Source organism: Amblyomma maculatum, chromosome 1 (genome assembly GCF_055883805.1).
Source record: "Amblyomma maculatum isolate TAMU_Amacu chromosome 1, ASM5588380v1, whole genome shotgun sequence".
Classification (NCBI taxonomy): Eukaryota; Metazoa; Arthropoda; class Arachnida; order Ixodida; family Ixodidae; genus Amblyomma; species Amblyomma maculatum.
The window spans coordinates 155745463-155767649 of NC_139344.1; the positions used below are offsets into that span (position 1 = coordinate 155745463).

Sequence of the window (22187 nt, forward strand, 5' to 3'; positions counted from 1 at the left end):
AGACATCCTCAAACATTTTCTGGAAGGCTGGGGAAAGGAAGCAGAGAAGGTGGCTATAGAAAGGGGATTCAGAGCTAAACAAGAGTTGGAGGATATCTTAATCTGTGTAGTCCAAAGCATTTCTTGCTAAATGTTTTATATGAACCCTGGGCTGTCTAGCAGTAGTGTGCAAGTGAGTGTCAAGTCTAGTTCAAAGGTGCAGATGGCAGAGGTGGAAGCACTGCTCTAATTGTTCCATTCTGCTCTAAACTGCTTTCTCTGCTCCATCCTGCTCCAAGACAATATTGTTCCAAACCGGTTGCCGCAATGTTTTACTATCAAATTTAGCTCAACACAGGAACGATAGCAGTGCATGGTGGCAGATGTATAACACTTCTTGGACTGGGCTCAATACAAACAAAATTTTGGCAAGCTAGGGAAGTGTGAAGCATAGTTCTGCATAAAGCAAGTAACAAAATTCCCATAAAGAAAGGTGTTAGGCAAGGAGACACGTTTTCCCCAGTACTATTCACAGCTTGCTTAGAGGAAGTATTCAGAGACTTGGAATGGGAGCAGTTAGGGATAAAAGTAGATGGAGAATACCTCAGTAATCTGCGATTTGCCGATGACATTGCCTTGCTAAGCAATTCGGGGGATGAACTGCAAATAATGATTGATGACCTAGACAGGAAAAGTAGAAAGGTAGGCTTGAAAATCAATATGCAGAAGACTAAGGTAATGTTCAACAGCCTCGGGAAGGAACAGCAGTTTACATTAGGTAGCGAAATACTGGAAATAGTAGGCGAATATGTCTACTTAGAACAGGTAGTAACCGCAGATCCAGACCATGAAAAGGAAATAACAAGAAGAATAAGATTGGGATGGAGCGCATTTGGCAAGTACTCGCAGATTATGACTAGCAGCTTACCGGTATCGCTAAAGAGGAAAGTATACAACAGTTGCATCTTGCCTGTACTCACCTATGGGGCTGAAACATGGAGGCTAACCAAGAGAGTTCTACTTAAGTTGAGGACAACCCAGAGGGCTATGGAATGAAAAATGGTAGGGGTAACATGAGATAGAAAGCGTGCAGAGTGGGTCAGAGAAATAACTCAAGTTACCGACATTCTAGTAGAAATTAAGAAGAAGAAATGGACATGGGCAGGACATGTAGTGCGAAGAGAATAACCGATGGTTGCTGAGGGTAACAAGCTGGATTCCAAGGGAAGGAAAGCGTAGCAGGGGGCGGCAGAAAGTTAGGTGGGCGGATGAGATTAAGAAGTTCGCAGGGGTCAAGTGGATGCAGCTAGCACAGAACTGGGTTAAGTGGAGAAATATGGGAGAGGCCTTCGCCCTGCAGTGGGTATAATCAGGCTGATGATGATGATGAAGCATGATTTGAAATTTATTTTACAAGCAAATTTAATATGACCCACAAGCAACTGGAGGCAATTGTGAAAAAATGCACTGTGCATGTGACATAGCACATCCTCCCAGGCTTTTGAATCACATGTGGGGAGAGAAGCAAGAGCACCAAATGAAGCAGGTAGCGCTAACTACCACGTGAGTGTGGTAGGAACCGTTGGGAAACTTGTTCGGCAGTAGTATGTTCTTGCTTTAAAAATGAGCAGATACTTCACCATTGAGCCTCTTTGTCAATGACAGGCATGTCAGGCTTATGTCAGACAAAAGCATACTTACGAGTGTTGTAGGCTGCCAAAGGTGTCAATCATTAGAAAACTTCCCAAGGGTGTTAGAAGGCCACACAGGGCCTGTCGCCAAACCCTAGCATTGCTGAGGTAAAAAAATGACGAGCTACTGGAAAGAAGCTGAAGGAGGAAAAGGCTACTTACCCTTTAGTGCCATCTGTCCTCCCTGAAGGCACTAATGGCCAGTGCTCGGGAATTTATCAGCACAGGCGTAGGATCAAAGGACTTGCACAGAATAGCGGAAATGTGCCCATTGATGTGAACGCCCAAACTAGTGGCTCTGCTTGAGCGCATCGAAATGGTAGACTCCATATTTGAATCTGTCAAGTTAAAGTAGGCAAAAGCTTTAGGTCAAACTTTGATTTCGTTCGTGAGATGCATAAGCAAGTGTTCCGTTGCTGCAAGTCTGATTCGAATGATTGCTTAGGTCAGCCTGTGTTGTTTTTGAACATTATTACATGTTTTGGCCAATTGTCTCGTCTTGTCAGAGGTGTGTGCATAGTCGGCAGAAGCACTGAACATGGCATAAAAAGGGATGACGGGAGGGATTTTATATTATCAGAAATAGAAAACTGAAATTATCAAGTGTGTTTCACCCTAGAAACATATTCCAAAACATAATTTGAATGTGCCAAAACTCATTTGCTCCAAAGCTGCTCCAAAATTCTGTTATAACTGCTCTCTGAGCTGCTCCAAAATGCTAGAGCCTGCTTCCACCCCTGAGATGGGCATGGGACAGTTGAGTGAAGCATCTGTATCTTCCTCTTTGTAGGATCAAAGTTGTGCTATACTTGATGCTCATAGCCTAAATAATGGGGCAGCAGCAAACATAGCCCCGGGGAACCGGCCAGCACCAGCCCCATTGGATGAAGAGCCACTCCCTGTGATATTGGGCTCAGAATCCTGGCATGCGTCTGTCCCATCGGTAAGGGCAGATTTACTATTTTTCCAATCTTTTTCGCACAAAGTACAAATGAGCGCTTTGGCACACACTTGCTTTGCTCGGTAACAGTTTTCAGGTGCAGATTCTTTTATATCTCTCACAGCTTGACTTTACGGCCAACCAAGTTTTTGAGATGCCTAGAATTTGTCACGAAAACCTTTCATAAACACTTACAAGCACATAGCAACTATAAAGTTTATTGTGCAACATGAAAAATCGAGCTTAGGTATAGCCAAACCTGATTACCATATTGAACAAGCCAAAAATGCACAAATGCCAAAAGCCAAAAAATGAACAAGCTGAAAACTATCAGCCGAAGTGGCACCCAATAGCCATTTCACACCAGGAAATTTAATGTCATTCAAATAGAATGAAATGGTATTTGCATCCGAGGTAAGTATTTGGCCACTAAAAAAAGCTGCACAAGAATGTTTAATGTCATTAGGTTTGAATGATATTCACCATCAAATGAGTTTGGCAATCTCATTTGCACTCAGTCTTGAACCATATGTATACTCAGATTACCAGACACTGAAATGAAACAAGCAGTGCGGAAGATCATGCGTGCACGACCAAAGGTAAAAGATAATTCTCGAGTTTTGCTAAAAAGAAAAATATGTTGGTAGGAAACTATTCACATCAGAAGCTATCATTCCTGCTGACCGCTTCTCCATGTGCATGTATCTTTAGGTTTTAAAGCTGTGACCGAGTGTTTAACCCTTTGGATGTTATTTGCATGCTCCATGCTGTATATAGGCGCTCCGCTGTAGATTTGTGGGTGACTTTGTACTTGGCTTGGATTTTGATGGCTACAGTGCTACAGCATTACTGGGAACAGTATTTTGCACTTGTAATATTGTACCAATAAGTTTTAATCCTCTTTAAAATGTTACACAATGATTTCAAACGCCTTTTTTGTGCGTGCTGGTGTCCTTTAATTGTCAATTTTTTTTTTTTTTTTTTTCACTGATCGCAATTGCCATCATTCACAATTGACTGTTATATGTCACTGTGTAGCACTGAAAGAAACTGAATCACCTTCAATGCGTCGATTGTCATTCCATTTGAGTGACATTAGATTTTCAAAATGAGAAAATGATGGCCTAATTATGACACACAAGAAGAAAGCTAACAGCCACTGACAGTCAATGGCTGTTTGCTCCCTTCTTATATATATTAAATTTTCCTGTGTGACATGGATATAAGGTAGCTTCTCCTCCTCACAACTGTGTCATGTGAAAAACTGCGCACCGGATCGTAAGCTACTACTGTTGTTTATGCCACCTCAGTAGCAGCAGACCTTGAGCTAATGAAACTTGAATTAGGCAGCCACACTTGCGGGGTAGTTACTGCTAGATTATAATCATCCACACCGCTGCTTCTGGGACTGTGTCAGTGTGTTCAAGAGGTGTGAATGCTCACTGGCTGTGCCTGGCGACCAACCATTCGCAGTTAGCGTGTGCAAGATGAAGGCGCAAATGCTTGCCACCGGCACCAGGCTTCACCTGGTGCCGGTTATCAGTGCAGGCACCACCTGGTCCTGGAAAATTGCTTTATATCCTACTACATTCAGTACATTTTGGAAAGATTTTAGAAGAGTTCAGTGTAGCCAGTAGTCCATTATATCCATGTTTTGCTGCATTTTTTTAGCTATGATTAATATAAATGCTTGAATTAAAATTACAGACAGCGCAGCAACATATCAAAAGGAAAAATTGGGGGGACTTTCAAGCTCCACCTTTATGGGTTTAATGGGACAGTTTTGACCACTCCCATCCATGGCTCCCTTTGCGCATCTTTATTCACGTACATGCACTTTACAAATCACTTAATCACTAATCTCTTCAATTGTGCCTTTATTATCTCACACTTACTCCGTAACGTACAGTCGCAAGCTACCATATGAAGTAAAAGACCACCCGGCATAGGTATAAAGCCCCACTTACCCAACTGCATGAATGTACCTGCATGGCATAGCTGTAGCATGTCTGATTCGGTGTGCAAATGCCCTGAAGGTTGATTCTCCTCACCTTCCCATCTGAAATCAGAAGTCCAAGTTGGCAGCTTCTGACAAATTGGCCCTGTGACGTGGTTGTATGACATTGCAGAACCCTACGACCAATTTGTGCCTTGCTGTGTCAGTTGCCAGCTACCACCTGCCAGAGTCATATGACCTAGATTTTTTGCTCACAACTCTGATGTCAGATTTTATGGATAACAGGGCCTTTAATGCTATTGCATTAATACTGAGGGTAGCATAAAGAGAATAATTTAGGGTAACATAAAGATAAGACGGGAACACAGTGGCTTAGCTCTTTTGTTACCAGGGGGAAAAAATGGCAATTTTTTCATGTATTACTGACAAACTTTCTTGCTGCAAATTATATAAGGGATAAAAACAGGTAAATACATCCAATGATAGAAATAGAATGCACATTCGAAGAACATTTTTTTTTTAATACGTACATATACTCTGTGGGAATATTTGGAAAGAAAAAAGGTTTGGGAAGCTCAAAATTGGATGGGAATAAAAAATTTGAATTCACATGATAATAATTCATGAAAAAATTAGTAAAATTAATTCTAGAACATGCAGAATGTTTCAAATATTTCTTTTTATTAGCAAAACCTTAAATTTATAACACAAATGTGTTTTGAGATATAAATTTTTCCCTCATACTACCTGTAAAAGGCTTAGTTCAGCGTTTGATTTGAAATAAATTTTACTCTCCAGAAAAAATTGTTTATTTTTGATTATAGTACATTAAACTGTTATCACTTTCAACTAAGCTTGCCTTTGATAACGTCAGAAAAAATTACAGAAACAAAAACTGTAGCCGCCCTAACATTTGTGATGATCACTTGATATGAAAATTGGGAGCAAAATGCAATGAAATAAAATAATATACGCAGACATTTTCATTTACCAAAGGATTAGTATTCACAAAGCATTCATTGGCTGTACTGCCGTCGAATCGTCGCGGGCGAATGTGCGAGCTTCAACAATGTACACGCGTGAAAGTGAGCCTGCTACTGCGGTTCGCTGAACCGCTGCGTTTTGTGGATGCTTTATTGCATAATCTTCCTTATTCCTGCGTTGAAGCATCCTCAAATAATGGCGGGGCAAATAAAGTTGAAAAAATCAAGCAATCAGTCACAATGCATTCTGAATTTTACGTGCTCATATACTTAGCATACACAGTGCCATGAAAAAGTCCGACTAATCGAACATGTCCGAAAAAACCTTGAATCGAAATTTTTGGTTGCTAACTGTATATACCTGCTTGCTGGTGTTCGGGAATATGGTATTTAGAACTACCGTGGTAAAAAACAGTTTGAAGAAATCTGCGCTTTGGCAAACCTTTACTGACGCTCCATAGCAGCCAGACTGCCTGATACGTAGTGTCAATCTAAGGTTGATGCAGAGAGTTATATGCTATACTCGGCCAAAACAAAATCCTTCTTTGTGATGATGGAAGGATGTCTCTCTACTTGCTGTTGAGGCGCTACAGATGAGAAAAATGCCAGTCATAACATATTTACGTCGAGTGAACGAGCTCCAAGGAAGAACAAACAAATGAGAGGCAGAAACCTAAAGGCCACTGTGATGTCTGCTGCTGATTATGGTGAAATGTTTGTTTTCATGGCCTGACTTTATAACAAAAATTTAATTTTTGTTTTCAGTCTTGCACATATTTAAACTATTACTGAATAATTAATTTTCTTCATAGGCAAAAATGTATTTGCGCCTCTACTTAAGCGCCTGTTGTTTTTTTTTTTTAGAGAATTGCAGTCTTTCCAGAGTTGGTTTTCGCTCCAGTGCCTTTATAATGTTCCATGAAAACTCTTTACTTTTGTCTTGAAAAAACAGGAATGGGTGCCTATCATCACACGGGACATCCAGAGGCAGCGACGTCAGGCCGCCCAGCCCCCATTCAGTGATGCCTACTTCTGTGGAATGCCTTCAAAGCGAAGAAAGGTAAGCCAGAAGGATGACATTTGTGTTCACACAGTTAAGCACATATATATAAAAACATGCCAACAGATGAGCTCCTCTGTGATCCAGAAATGTGAATAAAGTACCAAGCTAGGGACACTGTTCCTGCAGTATCGTTCTTCTCATCTTCATACTGGCAACACACCACTCGCTGCGAGTGCACTGAACTGCAAAGCGCACATGCGCCAAGTAGCACATTGTATCAGTTGTTGAAAAGAGGGCTGTTTTGGGTGCACTCTCGTGGGCCACTCCATGGGCCAGACCAGAGCATCGAAGCTCGCGCTGTTCACATCTCATGCCACGCAGCAGAAGTGCCATTGGGGCTCACATCAAAGCTGCAGTGTATAGTGCTTTGGTGAAAGCCTCCACCAGTCACAAGAGTTGTAATTCTCTTACTGGTACACTATAAATGCAGTAACAACTTAAATTGGGTAAAGTTGATTTTTGTGTCTCCTTCATCAGTCAAAAAGGCCACGCAAGAGCCGCTGCAAGCCTTCGGTCAGCTAGGCTAGCTTAACAGCACGACAACTGGTGCACCAAATGCTGGCTTCTCCGCATAACAGCAGTGTCATGCTCAAAACAAGCATGGCAAACTGAAGAGTGCATGTAGTTTTACAGTGTTTGCGCTGCCAACAGGTACAGAAGGGCACTGAGCTGACCCAACTACTTCATGTGCGCAATTATTGCGGGTTTGTGCGTTTACATTTAAAACTATTCAGCAATAGTTGAGTATACAGGCATGCTTTTTTTTTGTGTGTGTTTACATTGTTTGGCATTCTCTTTTTTTGTGTGCAACAATACGCAGGGTTTGTGCGACCGATCGAAAACCTTGGAACACTGGGAGTTCGAAGCCTTTGAAAGGGCCCTTTAATCTTTTTGAAAGTAGCAACTCCTTGTACCGTAAATCTGGAAATGGATCACATCAAATTACTGCGGTTTGCACAAAGCATTATTACTTCGAGAAATGCATAAAGAAGCACAAACTGCTGGCACATGTCAGCGATCAGGTAACTCAGCAAAAGTCCTAGATTGTTCCTTGAAAGTTGTGTATGAATTTTGCCCTTTGTAGAGTTTGTTGAATTTTGGTCTGGCACAGGGAGGGGTCTGCAAGAGAGAACTGTTTTATATCTTCAGTATATTTTGTGGCTGGCTGTGGAAAACTTGCACCTGGAAACAAAAGTTTCTGGTTGGTGGACATTGCATAAAGTTGGATATCATTGTTAGAATAAGCATGCATGCAGCCTGGGATTAAAATAGACAGCCTTACTTGGGGTTGGTACAGCTGTGCACGATTGAGGATCAGGCTGTATGCCTAGGAGACAAGGAATTTCCGTCATTATGACTGCAACTGTAGCCCCCAAGAAATGTGTTTCCAATTGCAAGTTTTAACGTAAAACATGTTCTTCTCCGCATGCAGATAATGAATGGCAGCAGCGTGGGGGCGGAGAGTGCAGGCTCCCTCACGGAGGCACTGCAGCGTGCTGTGCAGCGGGCTGGTGTGAGAGCTCCACGCAGCGGCATGGAGGCATTCCTGGCTGAAGCACGCCAGAACCCAGCCCTCCAAACAGCCCACAAGCTGCAGCAGCGACAGGCAGTGCGGGAGCGCCTTTCCTCTGACCCCGATTTTCGACCGGAGCGGTTCCCCAATGCCCACAAGTTTTACTACAGTGCAGACCCATAAGGGACCAGGGATTAAAACAGGAGCGACCACAGTGATGGCCTCCTTTTGTCAGACACAAAGAGCGTGGGCATGGTGCGGATGTAGCGTAGCTATTTGTGCTGCCACTGGTAGTCGTGCAGTATGCCGCAGGGGCAGGATTGGCAGTAGTGACTTGCTTGGAAGCACCAGGATGTCTGTCTGCTGGGAGGCAGAAATGCACATGAAGCTGTGCACAGATTGTCACTGGGGTAGCATCGGCTATCACTGCAGTCAATGACTGCGCTGAACAGCTGCATTCTGCACTGGTTTTTCAATAAGTCTTTGGAGAAGTTTGCACCAGTGCCCTTAGCTCTGATGCGATTGGGAGCATTTTTTTATTGCTTTATCCTTCTTGTTGTATTATTTAAGTTGTATTTACTATATATGCTTGTATAAAGGCCATACACATAGATTCTGGCAGGAAATAACAGTTCAATCCTTGGAATTTGCTTTTCACCAGATAATATTCAAAGCTTCCCTTAATTCAATGTCACAAAATGTCCGTAGAACAATTAATGTTCTGTGCTTAGCATTTTAAAATCGGGCACTCATCATGGCACTCATTATTCTTCATGAGAGTTTATTCCATTGCATATGCTTTTGAGTTGAATCAGCTGACCTGAAAAAACATTCTCCAGTCTGCTCTGATGTTTTGCTAAGCTTTTATTTCAATCTATACATATATATGGCCATTATACATGCATACCCTACAATAATGCCATGCAAGCTCGCTTGGTCAGTTTATTCCATTGTGTTGTTGCTGTTCTGTTGCAAAGAAAAAGTGTGGTTTGCTGTGCTTTTCATTTCCTTTTTCTGAAAGTTCATGTGCCATGTAGCATTTTTCTTTTGTATGTTTAAATAAATGTGCGTGATGAGATCTGAAGTACTAGGATATTTAGTTGCTGCTTGAACAGTTTATTACCACACCATATTCGCAATTGCAGTTAGTGCAGTTGCGGGTACTAGAGATATAATCCGTTCACCCTAGTTCCTGAAATCTGTTCACCCCTGTTCACTTCCTTTGGTTATATACACCCTGTTCCAACTAAGATGGACCAAGATTATTAAAAAAAAAAAAAAATGGCGTTCTTCCCAACTGAAATAAAATGAATGTTGTCAAACAGTCACTGGTAAGTGTCTAGGAATGCTGATAGTACACTTTTCCTGCGCATCAGCTGAGCTGTGGCACTTCTGTCCGAGGCAGTGAAAACGCAAAGCTCAAATGTGGGCATTACAGAAGGCACAAATCTGGCAGCGCCTCGCTCTGTTGCGCATGAGAGCTCTGTAAGCGCAGCACATTCAGGTGCACGGAGCACGCTGTCTCATTTTATTAAACACTGGCTTGCACTAAGGCTACCTTGCAGAACGGAAAAAAAAAAAAAGACCGTTCTTCCTAACTGAAATAAAATTAATGTTAAGATTCACTGGTAAGAGTCTAGGAATGCTGACAGTACACTTTTCCTGCGCATCAGCTGAGCTGTCGGAACGGTCAGGCTATTTTTACATCTTTGCCTATCTTAGCTGGGACACCCTGTATATTTGTGTACATCATTATATTCATGTCTGTAAGAGATACACAGTCATATTGGAATTTTCTGAACTAAAGATGTGCATCTAGCATAGACTTTGGTGTTGAAATATTGACACATTCCTGTGTGTGCTGTATGTTTCAGTCAGGTTGAAAGGCATAAGAATATATCTTGGAAACAGAAGATTAAAGAAGTTTGCAATGATCTTTTTCTTGGTGTGCAAATGTATGTGTACTTTGACATTGCAGGAAAAAGAAATAAACATTTTATGAAATACCTCCAATCAACCTGTGTGTTTTTGGCCTTTATACAGAACATGCTTTTGAGCATGTGTGTAGTAAAAGAATGCAGTTTTCATGGCCTTGCAACTCCATTTATGTGTAAGGCATATGCTTGAATTGATGCAGTCTAATGCCTGCACTCTCAGACCCTGAGCTCCAGTGGAACATCATCCACCTGGCGGAGTAGGCTGCCATGGGCCAGGGCCTTTCGGCCAGCCTTACCGCGGCAGCCCGTCTATCGGGCCTGCGTGCCGAGGGTGGGGGTGATTGGCTTCTTCTGGTGGAAAACAGTTTTTCAATCAGATCCTGCAATTTGGGACCAAATGCTAGTGTTGAGGCAAACATTCCTGAATTATGCATTCTTTCTAGTCAAACTAATGTATTAAGCTTTTTCAGTATGTGAAAGGAAATAGCTGTCTTAAATGAAAAAGATTTACACCAGATAGCATGGCATTTTTATGTAGACTAAACTTGTTTTACAACAATTCTAGAAATGGCATTTTAAACAGCAATGTAGTCCCTATATATGGTATATAAATAGATACTAGACATTCCAGGTTACCTGAAGTAACTGAAAATATAACTACTTGTACAGTACTCACGGATTGAAATAGGACACTCGGAGCGCGTGGCCGTCGCTGCAAGCAAGGCAGTGTGGCAAACAACAGGCCGGCTTATTGGCGACCGGAAGGAGCAGTTCTGCTTTTTAGATCTTCTCCCCCTCGCGCTATACCACAATGCAGCACCTTAGTTCCATGAGCATCCACGGGCGGCGCTGCATGCAGCGACGGCCACGCGCTCCTATTGTCCTATTTCAATCCGTGAGTACTGTACATGGTACACTTGTGAAGTGTAGGCACATTGTGAGCCACTTGAAGGTTCACAAAGTATGGGAGACATGCCTTCAAATGTGTGACAAGACAGCATTAATGACCTGATATGTGGCTCCATCACTAATCCCTTAACCTGTGCCTGTTACACGGTAGTCTTAAGCCATCACATTATGTGAAAGACCACTTGACATACGTAGAAATACCGGCTGTAAACAAAATCATATGTGCCCGCATGTCGACCTCGTGTGGTCTTAAGATGTTACACAACCCAACGACCAATCGGTGGCTGGCCATGTTGCCTGTCGGGGGCACACCCGTGATTTCTTTGCTCACAACGCCGAAGGCAGATATTCTGATCAAGGCCATTGCATTACCATAGACGCATAGCGGTGGACTTGGCCAGAAAAAAAGACAGTCCATACAAAAAACACCACCACTCAAAATTTTTAATTCTATCTGCATGTTCATCTGACATAAGAACAGTTGGGCCTGAAACAAGTTTGTGAACTTCTGGAATTCCAGTAGTAACAGTTCCTGAGGGTGCCCCGCCCCTTTCCTCCATCTACAACACATTGGTGAAAATTAAAACTGCAGCTTCAATTACAAAATAAAAGTACAGAACGAGTGTTGTACAGTTCTGATAGGGTTAATGATCATGTTTCTGTGACTTCCAGAATCTCGTCTTTCAGCAGTGCTTTGCGGACAGCTTCACCTTTCGAGGCCAGGATTTCTTCAATGTTCCTGTAAGTAGAACAGTCTCGGTCACAACAAGGAAAGTGTCATTATTAGGATGTTTTTTGCACGTTGCATACTGGATAACATTAATGATGTTTGTGACGACCAAAAAATAAATTCGTACTTAAACTACACTATTAACATCCTATTTAGTTCCTCCGAAAATTATATAAACATGCCACGACGAGCTGCGCACTGGTGGCACTGATAACGTTTATACTTCGACTGGTGCTTCCTTGGAACACTTTAAATGTACTGACCCAAACGAATTTCTGGTTTAAACAAGTCCAGGCCTAATTACACCTACTATGTTGAACACAAGTTGCGTGATTCTCCGTGGAAGCATTATGCTGATATTCGCAGATGCCTGCCTCCGCTAATTTCCGAACGACCAGCAGCAGGTGCGATTGCAATCACGCAGTCTATCCGGGCTCACATTAATGCGCGTTTCAAGTGCAGTTTGCCAGGGCTAATTATTGAGGCTCTAGCTAAAGCAGGTCCGCGCGCTAGTAATTTGAGCCCTCGAAATGGAACGTTCGAAGCTTCAAATTACCGGCAAGCATATCGTGGCGAGACCCTATCTACTGTGGTCGAAGTATTGCACGAAAAAATATAGGTATAAAAAATATACAAATGCAAAAAAAAAAAAAGCATGATATTGAGAACATATGGCTAAAGATGACTAGCAGGTGAAATCCTAAACGGCTTCGTAATAGGACCTCCATGCTCACAAACCGACGCTTGCACGCGGCACAGACACCTCACACATCTTATCTGCATTTCAGCATTTCTGCTTCTCCAAAACCTACTACTAAACCAAACAAACACAAAAATGTTTACCTTTTCCCGTCAAGGTCCGGAAACCAGCCCAGATTGTCGGCAATCAAGTGATGTTTGCTGCACCCGTGACACTTGACGATGACAATGCCCTTCTCGTAAGAAACCTTAGAAATCAGCTTGGTTACTCTTGTCGAACAAAGTTTGCAAAGGAATGACAGTAGCATACGACCCTGCAGTTTCTCGACAGGAACCCGGATCTTGTCATCGGTTTCAGGCACTGCTGACCCACAGAGAGTTTGAGGGCAACACTTGACACTGCTACAAGATGACAACATCTTCACGCAGACAACCCTAGTGGTCCTGTGGCACTGAATCCGCTCGCAGTTGGCTCCCCAAAAGAGGGATCTCTTCAGTTTACGATGGTGACCCTCGGCAGCGGCACCCGAGTACCCAGCGTAGCAACGTTCACATTGCTTCCAGGTCTCATTACGGGCTCGCAGACAGAGAAGCAGGCTGCGTAGAAACATCTTGCTCATAGACCTGGACATCTTCTACGGCTCTGCGTCGGCTATACAACAACTAGAGAGCGCAGCAGCGTAATTACTGCGCCACACAGCTCTTGACAGGCACCATATTCGATTTGCACGCGGCTACGTCGACGTCAACGGTGACGCAATAGTACGACATACAAGAACCAGGAGACATATACGCGAGGCAAGAGTTTTATGGCGCCGCCCTGGGTGAAGCCCTAAATACAAGTTACAAATCTAATGTTAGAAATAAACGCATGACGTCATAATTATTTACGTACATTTGGTGTAGACATAAATGGATTATTTTTTATTTTTTTTTTAGCTACGCTAGTGTATCAAAAAACCATTGAAGGTATTGGCTTCTCCGCCATGGTCTCCGCTTCAATGACGACAAAATTGGCGCTTAATTGAGCTAGAATTAAAACTATCCCCGCCATCGCTGTGATGCGTGTCGTATGCTAGTTGGCCGCCCTCATAACAAGCTTTTAAATACGTACATAGACGCTGCTTATAATCAGAGCTCTGCTTGTAACTGTAACAAAGCTGGCGCGGCCGCGCCGCGACCTCCCGGACGCTGCAATGTCTCTCCTCCTCATTTACCCTCCGCATTTTCTTTCTCCGCGACGCTGTTGTTGTGGCTGTAGGAAGAAGGAGAAGAAAATGCACGAGCCTGCTACTGGCTCTGTAGCTGAGCCACCTCCGCTGCCTCGTGCGGACAGAAGAGAGAAAGTAGAGAAGAAATAAAAAGAAGAGCGAGAGAAAGACGTTGTTGTTGAAAACCTTTATTTCCATCGAGAAGAAGCTCCGTTTCGGACTCCCCGGCACGCAGGCCTGATGGAGCCTAGCCTCGCGAACTAAGGTCTGGTGAATATGCATTGTTGCTTCACGACCTCAGCCGCCAGGCGGATGGCTTGCTGCTGCTGAGCGGGGTCCTCGCTTCGCAGCAGGGTCAAGGTCAATGTACAACTGGTCGCGCAACTCGGAAGAAAACGCGTGCAGCTGCCCCTACTGCCAGCGGCATCAACTCGATGATAGTACAGTTATGGTGTACAGCTTATTCTTAGTACACTATAATGATAGGGAACCAAAGCTGGAGTTTGCTCCGCGACGCCAGCGCTCGGTTTCCAGCGGAGCGGAGAGGAACTACAAAACCTACCCGCATCCGCACCCGCGCTGCGCGCGGCTGTCTGCGGAGTCTGCGCAGCCCGCTCGCTCGGGAGCGCGTGCTACAGGCAGCCGCACGTGCAAGCGGAGCGGGAGAAGGAGATTGAGGACTAGGGGGGATGATCGTGCGTCTGTGCGCGCAAAGCCGGCGCTCTTTGCCAGTGGTGTTTCTTGTTTTTGCTTTTTTCTGTGCCCCGGCTGACATAGAGGCTGGCTGGAGGCACGCTTTTTATCGGTGCTTTCGAAAGTGAGAAATTATGATTAATTGATCGCCGCGGACATTGTTTTCAAAGAGCGCTTGTTGGCAGGCTCAGACAAAAAAAAAAAACATGAACGCGAATTCGGTACTCGAAGGCAGAGGCAAGCGACAGGTATTTTGAAGGACTTGAGGCGGCACCTCTTGATGTCTCTTCCATGTTGTTCAGAGAATGAAGGGTCCAGCCTTCTCGTTGAGAATTGATACGCGTGTACACAGCGACGGGTGCTCCGGGCGCTGGTTGGGGAGCTTCCTTTCCATTTGTGACTGCTCACTTGAAAGGGGCCTATTCAACTATTTGGGGACAGACGTTTTAGGCGATGCTGCCGACGCCATGGTGCCTGCTTTCGGCGCGTTTAGGACGCGTTCCCTACAAAGGCACAAAGCATGCCGCCTTACTCTGGTTCCTGCTGACAGCGGTCAGGGGGAGTTCGCTGCTGTGGCGCTGCCATCCGAAATCAATGACTTATCTACCTTTAACGATGAGAGGTTTCTTAACGACCTGGATCACTGACGAGAAGCCGAGGCATGCCATTCTTCCGGCAGTTTCCTCTCTCCGTGAGACGAAGAGCGAGGAAATGCCTGACGACTTTTCATGCAGGCGGGGACATCTCTCCAAGTAAACCTTTGTCTTCTTAATTCCACAGCTATGCTGTGCAATCCCTAGTTCAGTTATCTCCTCTAGCGAATGCGCAGTTTTGAACTCCCGAAGCAGGATCGCGTATGAGGATAGGACGATTAACGTATGTGTTTTCCCTTTATAAGCGCCGAGTGATGGCATTAATGACATATATCTGTTTCTTGAGGCCGACTTGGTTCTGCGATGGCTGCTGCGGCACCGCCAGTTACAAACAGAGGTGCGAGATACGAGCGGTACGAGATACCTAAAAAAAACCGACAACCATCGTTTCAACACGAAAGAGAGAAAAACACTTTCACGAGTTTTGCGAAAAAGCGCGCCGTCACTTTTTCATTCCAGTTTTTTTTTTCTTGCCCCCTTTGTTGGAGCGCGACGGCGGCCAGAATGCGGCCGGAGGAGGAGAGAAACAACCGAGCGCGCGCGCGCAAACACGTGCTGGAGAGCAGCGCGCAGCAGACGACAGCATGTTTTTCTATGCGGCGGGGAGCAGACGACGCGGCCGCACTGCGCGTAGGTTTTGACGGGGTCTCCATGGAGGGCGCTGACGCACAGAGCGGCGCAGCGGCCCCTGGCCCAGGTTTTCTCCCCTATGAGGGCTCCTGCGAACTGTGAGGCAAATTACTAACGCACAGAAAATAAGATCTGCCAGAACTCCAAAGAAGTAGAAAGTAAACATAATATTCGCGCTCAGGAATGAATACAGTTTTTGTTTCTTGAGTAAGAAAAAACGTGTCACGTTTTTAATAATATTTTAACTTGTTTCTAACGGCCTCTCTCGGCCACTTATTATCCGCTGCGTAGTTGCCCAAAGCTCAGATATGGTTCAGGCTGTTCAGACCAAAGCTTTTTTCATCCGCGGATTGGGTGCGTCGTCGGCCCCGGTTCAACGTTCATCGTTGCGTGCTGCGTACAGAGTGGGTTATCTGTAACAAACAGTCAGTATTTCATTCTGCTGGTTTTGGTAGAGCTTTACTGCAAGGCGAAGACTGACTGTGCTCGATGAGAAACTGATTGCCGCTGCATGTGCGCATTTCCGGACGATGGGACAATGCTGCGTCACAGCTCGGCGGCTCGGCTCGGCCTCCCAGGCACGTCGCAAAAGTGGTGGCTTGTTTTACGGATACACGTCTGCATGAGCGGCGTATCGCTGCATGTTTTAATTGAACGGTGAAGGTGAGATTTTATTGCCCCCAAGAAGCGTGTCGCATTGCTCAAAGCCTTCCGTTCCGCTCCCCTTGCTGCGTGTTTTGCTTACTGCGTCGCACCAACGTTCGCTGAACGTGCTTTAGCTGTTATTACAGTGATGTTCCTATTGTCAATGTGATCTTTGTCATGAACATGTTAAATGCTTAAGTTGTAAATTTGTAACCTCACATTGACTCCTTTCAGTGGCAAATGAAGCGCGAGTAAAATATGGGAATCATGAGCAGGGCAAGATTTATTGGAGCGAAGCTATATCGTAGATATTTTCACTTCTCAGACGCATTAACTTCTAAATACTAGCAATCCCAATTTGAATTGCTTACCTAAGCTCTTACAGGTTGGCGTTCTAGCGCTAGCGTTAGTTATTCCGTTCGTTTGTTTTTGTTGTTCTTTGACGCTGATATGTATGCTTTGTTTGTTAGCAAGATCTTTTACCCTTTTATAATCTCACCGCGTCTCGTTTGGAGACCTACGCTCAGGTCATTTTGTTATCACGAGGATTTCATGAAGACCGTGACGAATGAGCGGTGGTCGCTCTCCTACACTTAGATTTCATTGTCGTGAAGCGTCTATGTAAGTAATCGTGAATTAATAAAGCCTGGCTTTCTGTGCAGCGCAGCTTCACTCATTTATGCCCTTAGTGAAATGCCTCAAGCCATGTGGTTCTATTCATGTGCTTGCCGAATTCACTTGAAGGCCCTTGTTCACAAACGTACCCGAAGAAATAAGCCCCAGAATGCGTTTACATGACGCGCGACGAAAGACTAGGCTAACGACGACGGAGGCAGAACGATGCTATGATAAGGTGGTTAAAGATGCCGTAACATTTCAGTTAACGTAAAACTTGACATTAGAAATCCATGTCAAGTAAAGTTGGCTGAACAGTTACGGTGTCCATTTTTCTGCCTTATCCGAGCATCGTTCTGCCTCCGTCGTTGTTGGCCTTGTTTTTCGTTCATAAGTAAAAAGACAATCAAATTCCCCGCCAAAAGTACGTCACTGTGACGTCACAAGCAACGTCACGTGTTTGTTGTGCCTCACAGTTTGCAGGGAGCGCTGGGAAACTAAAGCCTCGCTCAGAGTCGACACGCAGGCTTCTATGGGAGTTACGCTACCATTTGTTCTTCTACCATGGCAGGGTCTCCCAGGCGTCTCTATCTATATTTTATTGAGCTCCTGGGCTGTTGTTACATTCCCAAATAATATGATCTAGAGTGCCCCATCTCCCACATGTTATGCAATGTAGATCCTTTTCATCTTTTGAAATTGTTGCATATACCCAAAAGGGACTAATATGATTGCCCCCTTGTAGTCTCCTCCATGCAATTGCCTCCCCGTTTCTGAGGGAACGGTCTGGCGGCGGATAGGCCCTTCTGCTTAGCTTATAGTGCTCTGTAACCTCTTTATACGAGATTAGGCTATCTTTTATATTGCCGCATGCCTCTCTGAAAAGAGGACAAAGAAGAACAGAGGACAAAGAGGACGAAAACTGAGGTAGCGCGTGAAACGGTTCCGATCAGTGATCGCTGCCTTGTACTCGTTACATTTTCTGGTGGAGCAGCGGGGTACGATTTCCCTTTTTGCTGAGTGCAACCCCTCAAGGGCAACCTAGAGCCACCACGGATTTGACACCGGTCCATCGCAGTTACAGCCGCCGCCTTCGAGGTCAGTCGCCAGAGCTCGGGCCTCTTTCCTGCACGCCTGTGGCCAACATGCATAGATCCAACACGAACATTGCTGCTAACGGAGAGTCTTCACCCCATTTCGTCGTCCTCCAGTCTCGAACGCCACCGTCCTTCCATGGCGAGCTTTATGAGGACGCTGAAGACTGGCTGGACCAATTCGAACGGGTCGCCAATTACAACGGCTGGGATGAGCAAAGGAAGCTCTATAATGTCTACTTTGCTCTTGAAGATTCAGCGCGGACGTGGTTCGTGAACCACGAAACGACACTATCAACATGGGACCTCTTTCGTCGCCAGCTGTTGGCGACCTACACCGCCAACGACCGAAGAGAGCGTGCGGAGTAGGCGCTGAAATCTCGTATCCAAGCCCCAAACGAGAGCATTGGAATGTTCTACGAGGACATGATCCGCCTTTTTAGGCGTTCTGATCCAAATATGTCAGAGGAGACGAAAGTGCGCCACCTAATGCGCAGGGTGAAGCAAGAACTATTTGCTGGGCTTGTGCGCAATCCACCTGGCACGGCATCAGAGTTTCTAGCGGAGGCCACCACGATAGAACAAACACTTCGACACAGGGCTCAGCACTATAACCGTAACGTGTCCGCCATGTCACCGGTCGTCTACGGTTCCGGCATCAACGGTTCTGATGATGCCTTAAGGGAGCTGATTCGATCTGTGGTCAGGGAAGAGCTGAGACATATTCAGCTACAGAGTCTAACATCGTCGTCGAGGCTTCCATCACTCGCGGAGGTCGTCCGCGAAGAAGTGAGGCAAGCCGTCGTCCCGGAACCGTCTGTGCCTGGTGTGCAGCCACCGCCACCGAGTGTGCCAACGTACGCGGCCGTGCTTCAGCAGCATAACCTCTGTGATCCTCCAAGAGGGAACCCCACTGTGCCGCATCCAAACCAGCACCACAGTGGGTACGGCTCTCCCAGAGCCAGAGTGAACCCCCCTACTCTTGATCCAAGCCCACGCCATCCTCCTCTTCTAGCCGAAGCACAATTCCGAAGGACTGACGTCTGGCGTACCCCTGACAATCAGCCCCTTTGTTACCACTGTGGTGAGGCCGGTCACATGTTGAGGTTCTGTCCGTACCGCCGCGCCGGACTTCGTGGCTTCCACCCGCGTGCACGATGTCCTCGGTGTGGTGAACGACCACCCGAAATCGAGGAGTACCTGTCGACACATACGAATCCTCCGGACGTCCCACAATACGGGTCCCGCGTCATTACCTCTTCCCGTTATCGTTCTCCAAGTCCACGGCCCTCTGCACACCGCACTAGCCGCTCGACGAGCCCCCGCTCCCCGAGGCTTCGGGAAAACTAGGAACAGCGACCTGCGGAGGTGAGGCCGCTGACGAGCGAAGTGCTGAACATCCTCCATCAAGCTTAGTACAAGATAACGGCTATCAGACGTCGACATGTAACGATGATCCTGAGTGTGCAGTTTCGGACATACCGGTTTCTATCGACGATTGTCTCATTACAGCTTTAGTTGATACGGGGGCGGACTATTCAGTTATGAGCGGTGGGTTAGCCAGGAAATTGAAGAAAGTTTTAACCGAGTGGACTGGACCTCAGATCCGCACTGCAGGGGGACACCTTATTACCCCGGCTGGAAGATGCGTTGCGAGAGTTGCAATTGACGGATTTGTTTATGTTTGCGACTTCGTTGTACTTGCCCACTGTTCGCGAGACGTCATACTCGGCTTGGACTGCTTACAGGCTAATGGTGCGATAATTAATTTGCAAGAATCACGAGTGACATTTTCGCCAAGCCAAGCCATTGCGAGATCTAGCGTCGACGGTTCATCAACGTCCGCTTTACGCATTACAGCTGGTGACGTTACGGTCCCGCCACGGTGCAGCATTATGGTCTTGGTAGAAAGCGACTCACCATGCGACCGAGACGTACTGGCAGAGACGAACGTGGGTTTGCTTCTTGAGAAAGGGATCTGCGCTGCAAGAGGACTTGTTCGCTTACGGGACGGTTGTGCGAAGCTCTGGATTACGAATTTCGGGACCGAGTTTCAGCACATTGCGAAAGGAACGGCCATCGCGTATGTTGCCGACTTTATTGAGCCAAGGAACATCTGTACTCTGGCGCCGCCGTCGCCAGCCCGATGTAATGCACCCGACATTCTATCAACTGTGGACATTAATGCCAATCTGTCGGTGGTTGAGCGGCGGCGACTCCTAGACCTCCTCCATGAATTTGCTGGATGCTTTGCAACGTCTTCGAAAGTTGGGCGTACCCCAGTAGCCAAACACCGCATTATGGTTGACGCGGAGACCAAGCCGGTTTCCCAACACCCATACCGAGTGTCGTCAACGAAACGAGAGGCTATTCGAAGACAGGTGCAGGAAATGCTTACCGATGACGTGGTACAACCGTCTACCAGCCCCTGGGCTTCGCCTGTAGTGTTAGTGAAGAAAAAAGACAACACCTTGCGCTTTTGCGTCGATTATCGTAAGTTAAATCAGGTAACGAAACGGGACGTATACCCGCTCCCACGTATCGACGACGCATTAGACCGGTTACGCAATGCCAAATATTTCTCGTCGCTTGACCTCAAGAATGGCTACTGGCAGATAGAAGTGGACGAAAGGGACAGAGAGAAAACAGCGTTCGTCACCCCCGACGGCCTTTATGAATTTAAAGTGCTTCCTTTCGGTCTCTGTTCTGCACCAGCAACCTTCCAGCGAATGATGGACACCGTTCTCTCTGGACTGAAGTGGCAAACGTGCTTAGTGTATCTAGACGATGTCGTCATTTTCGCGGCTAGTTTTGAGGAGCACCTTGACCGACTGCGAATGGTACTACAGGCACTGCGTTCAGCCCAACTGACGATAAAACCACAGAAATGCCATTTCGGATTCCAGGAGCTCCGCTTTCTTGGCCATGTTATTAGTTCTGAGGGCGTGAAACCAGATCCCGACAAGACTGCTGCTGTGAAAAATTTTCCGCGCCCAACCGACAAAAATTCCGTTAGAAGGTTTTTGGGGCTTTGTGCCTATTACAGGCGTTTCGTAGAGAATTTTTCAGTGATTGCCGAGCCTCTTACGCGTCTTACCCGAGACAATGTTCCTTTTGCGTGGCAAGAAGATCAAGAGGATGCTTTCAACGAGTTGCGCCGGCGACTGCAGGCCGCCCCGATACTTGCCCATTTTGACGAAAACGCCGCTACGGATATCCATACCGATGCCAGTAATTTTGGACTCGGTGCCGTTCTGATTCAGTGGCAAAATGGCACTGAGAAAGTTATCGCTTACGCAAGTCGCTCTCTTTCAAAAGCAGAGACGAACTACTCAACCACGGAAAAGGAATGTCTCGCGGTAGTTTGGGCCATAACTAAGTTCCGACCCTATATTTACGGCCGACCTTTTAGGGCTGTGAGCGACCACCATTCGTTATGCTGGCTAGCCAACCTCAAAGACCCCTCTGGACGGCTTGCAAGGTGGAGCCTCCGCCTCCAAGAATACGACATTACGGTTGTATACAAGAGCAGCCGTAAGCACAGCGACGCCGATTGCTTGTCTCGTGCACCAGTTGATGCTGCCCCTCCCGACTGAGAAGACGATGACTTCCCGTTTCTTGCTGTCGTCACGACCACCGACATGGCCCAGCGTCAACGGGCTGACCCCGGCTTACGCCCACTTATTGAGCATCTCGAAGGCCTTGATGTAGCTGTCCCACGTGCTTTCGCACGGGGTTTAACCTCCTACAACATTCGAAATTGCGTCCTATATAAGAGAAACTTTCAGCACAACAAGGAAACCTTTCTTCTCGTTGTGCCGTCCGACCTCAGGCCAGAAATCTTGCACGCATGCCACGATGAGCCTTCGGCTGGTCATTTAGGAGTCACGCGAACATTAGCACGCATTCGACAAAAGTACTATTGGCTTAAGTTGCTACCTTCAGTCCAGCACTACGTGAGAACATGCCGAGATTGCCAGCGGCGAAAGACACCTCCGCTGAAGCCTGCAGGGCTCCTTCAGCCGATACCTCCGCCAACAGCCCCTTTCCAGCAAGTGGGCATGGATCTTCTGGGCCCTTTCCCAACGTCCGCATCAGGGCACAGATGGATAGTAGTGGCGACGGACTACTTAACGCGATACGCCGAGACACAGGCACTTTCCCGTGCAACTGCTGCAGAAGTAGCTCAGTTTTTTCTTAAGACCATCGTACTGCGCCACGGTGCCCCATCGGTTATTATCACTG

The 22187-nt window shown here is 46.1% G+C and overlaps 2 protein-coding genes across 5 annotated transcripts in view; one reads left to right on the forward strand and one right to left on the reverse strand.

Moving 5' to 3' along the window:
• LOC146204699 (large proline-rich protein BAG6) overlaps positions 1–10143 on the forward strand; it is a 111833-nt gene extending 101690 nt beyond the window's left edge. For 3 of the 4 annotated variants that reach the window (XM_084589414.1, XM_084589412.1, XM_084589413.1), the window contains exons 24-26: positions 2461–2613; positions 6503–6610; positions 8046–10143. In XM_084589414.1, the coding sequence (XP_084445540.1) occupies positions 2461–2613; positions 6503–6610; positions 8046–8309 (525 nt within the window). In that variant the 3' untranslated portion in view covers positions 8310–10143. The remainder of the gene's footprint in view (positions 1–2460; positions 2614–6502; positions 6611–8045) is intronic. The other variant, XM_084589415.1, reaches the window with a different exon arrangement.
• A 1254-nt stretch (positions 10144–11397) lies between these two features.
• Positions 11398–13153, reverse strand: LOC146204700 (uncharacterized). The gene is made up of 2 exons (XM_084589419.1): positions 12546–13153; positions 11398–11711 (listed from the first exon to the last, which is right to left on the reverse strand). Exons 1-2 carry the CDS (start codon positions 13031–13033, stop codon positions 11624–11626), a joined length of 576 nt encoding a protein of 191 aa, XP_084445545.1. The 5' UTR covers positions 13034–13153; the 3' UTR covers positions 11398–11623.
• Positions 13154–22187: the final 9034 nt, after the last annotated feature.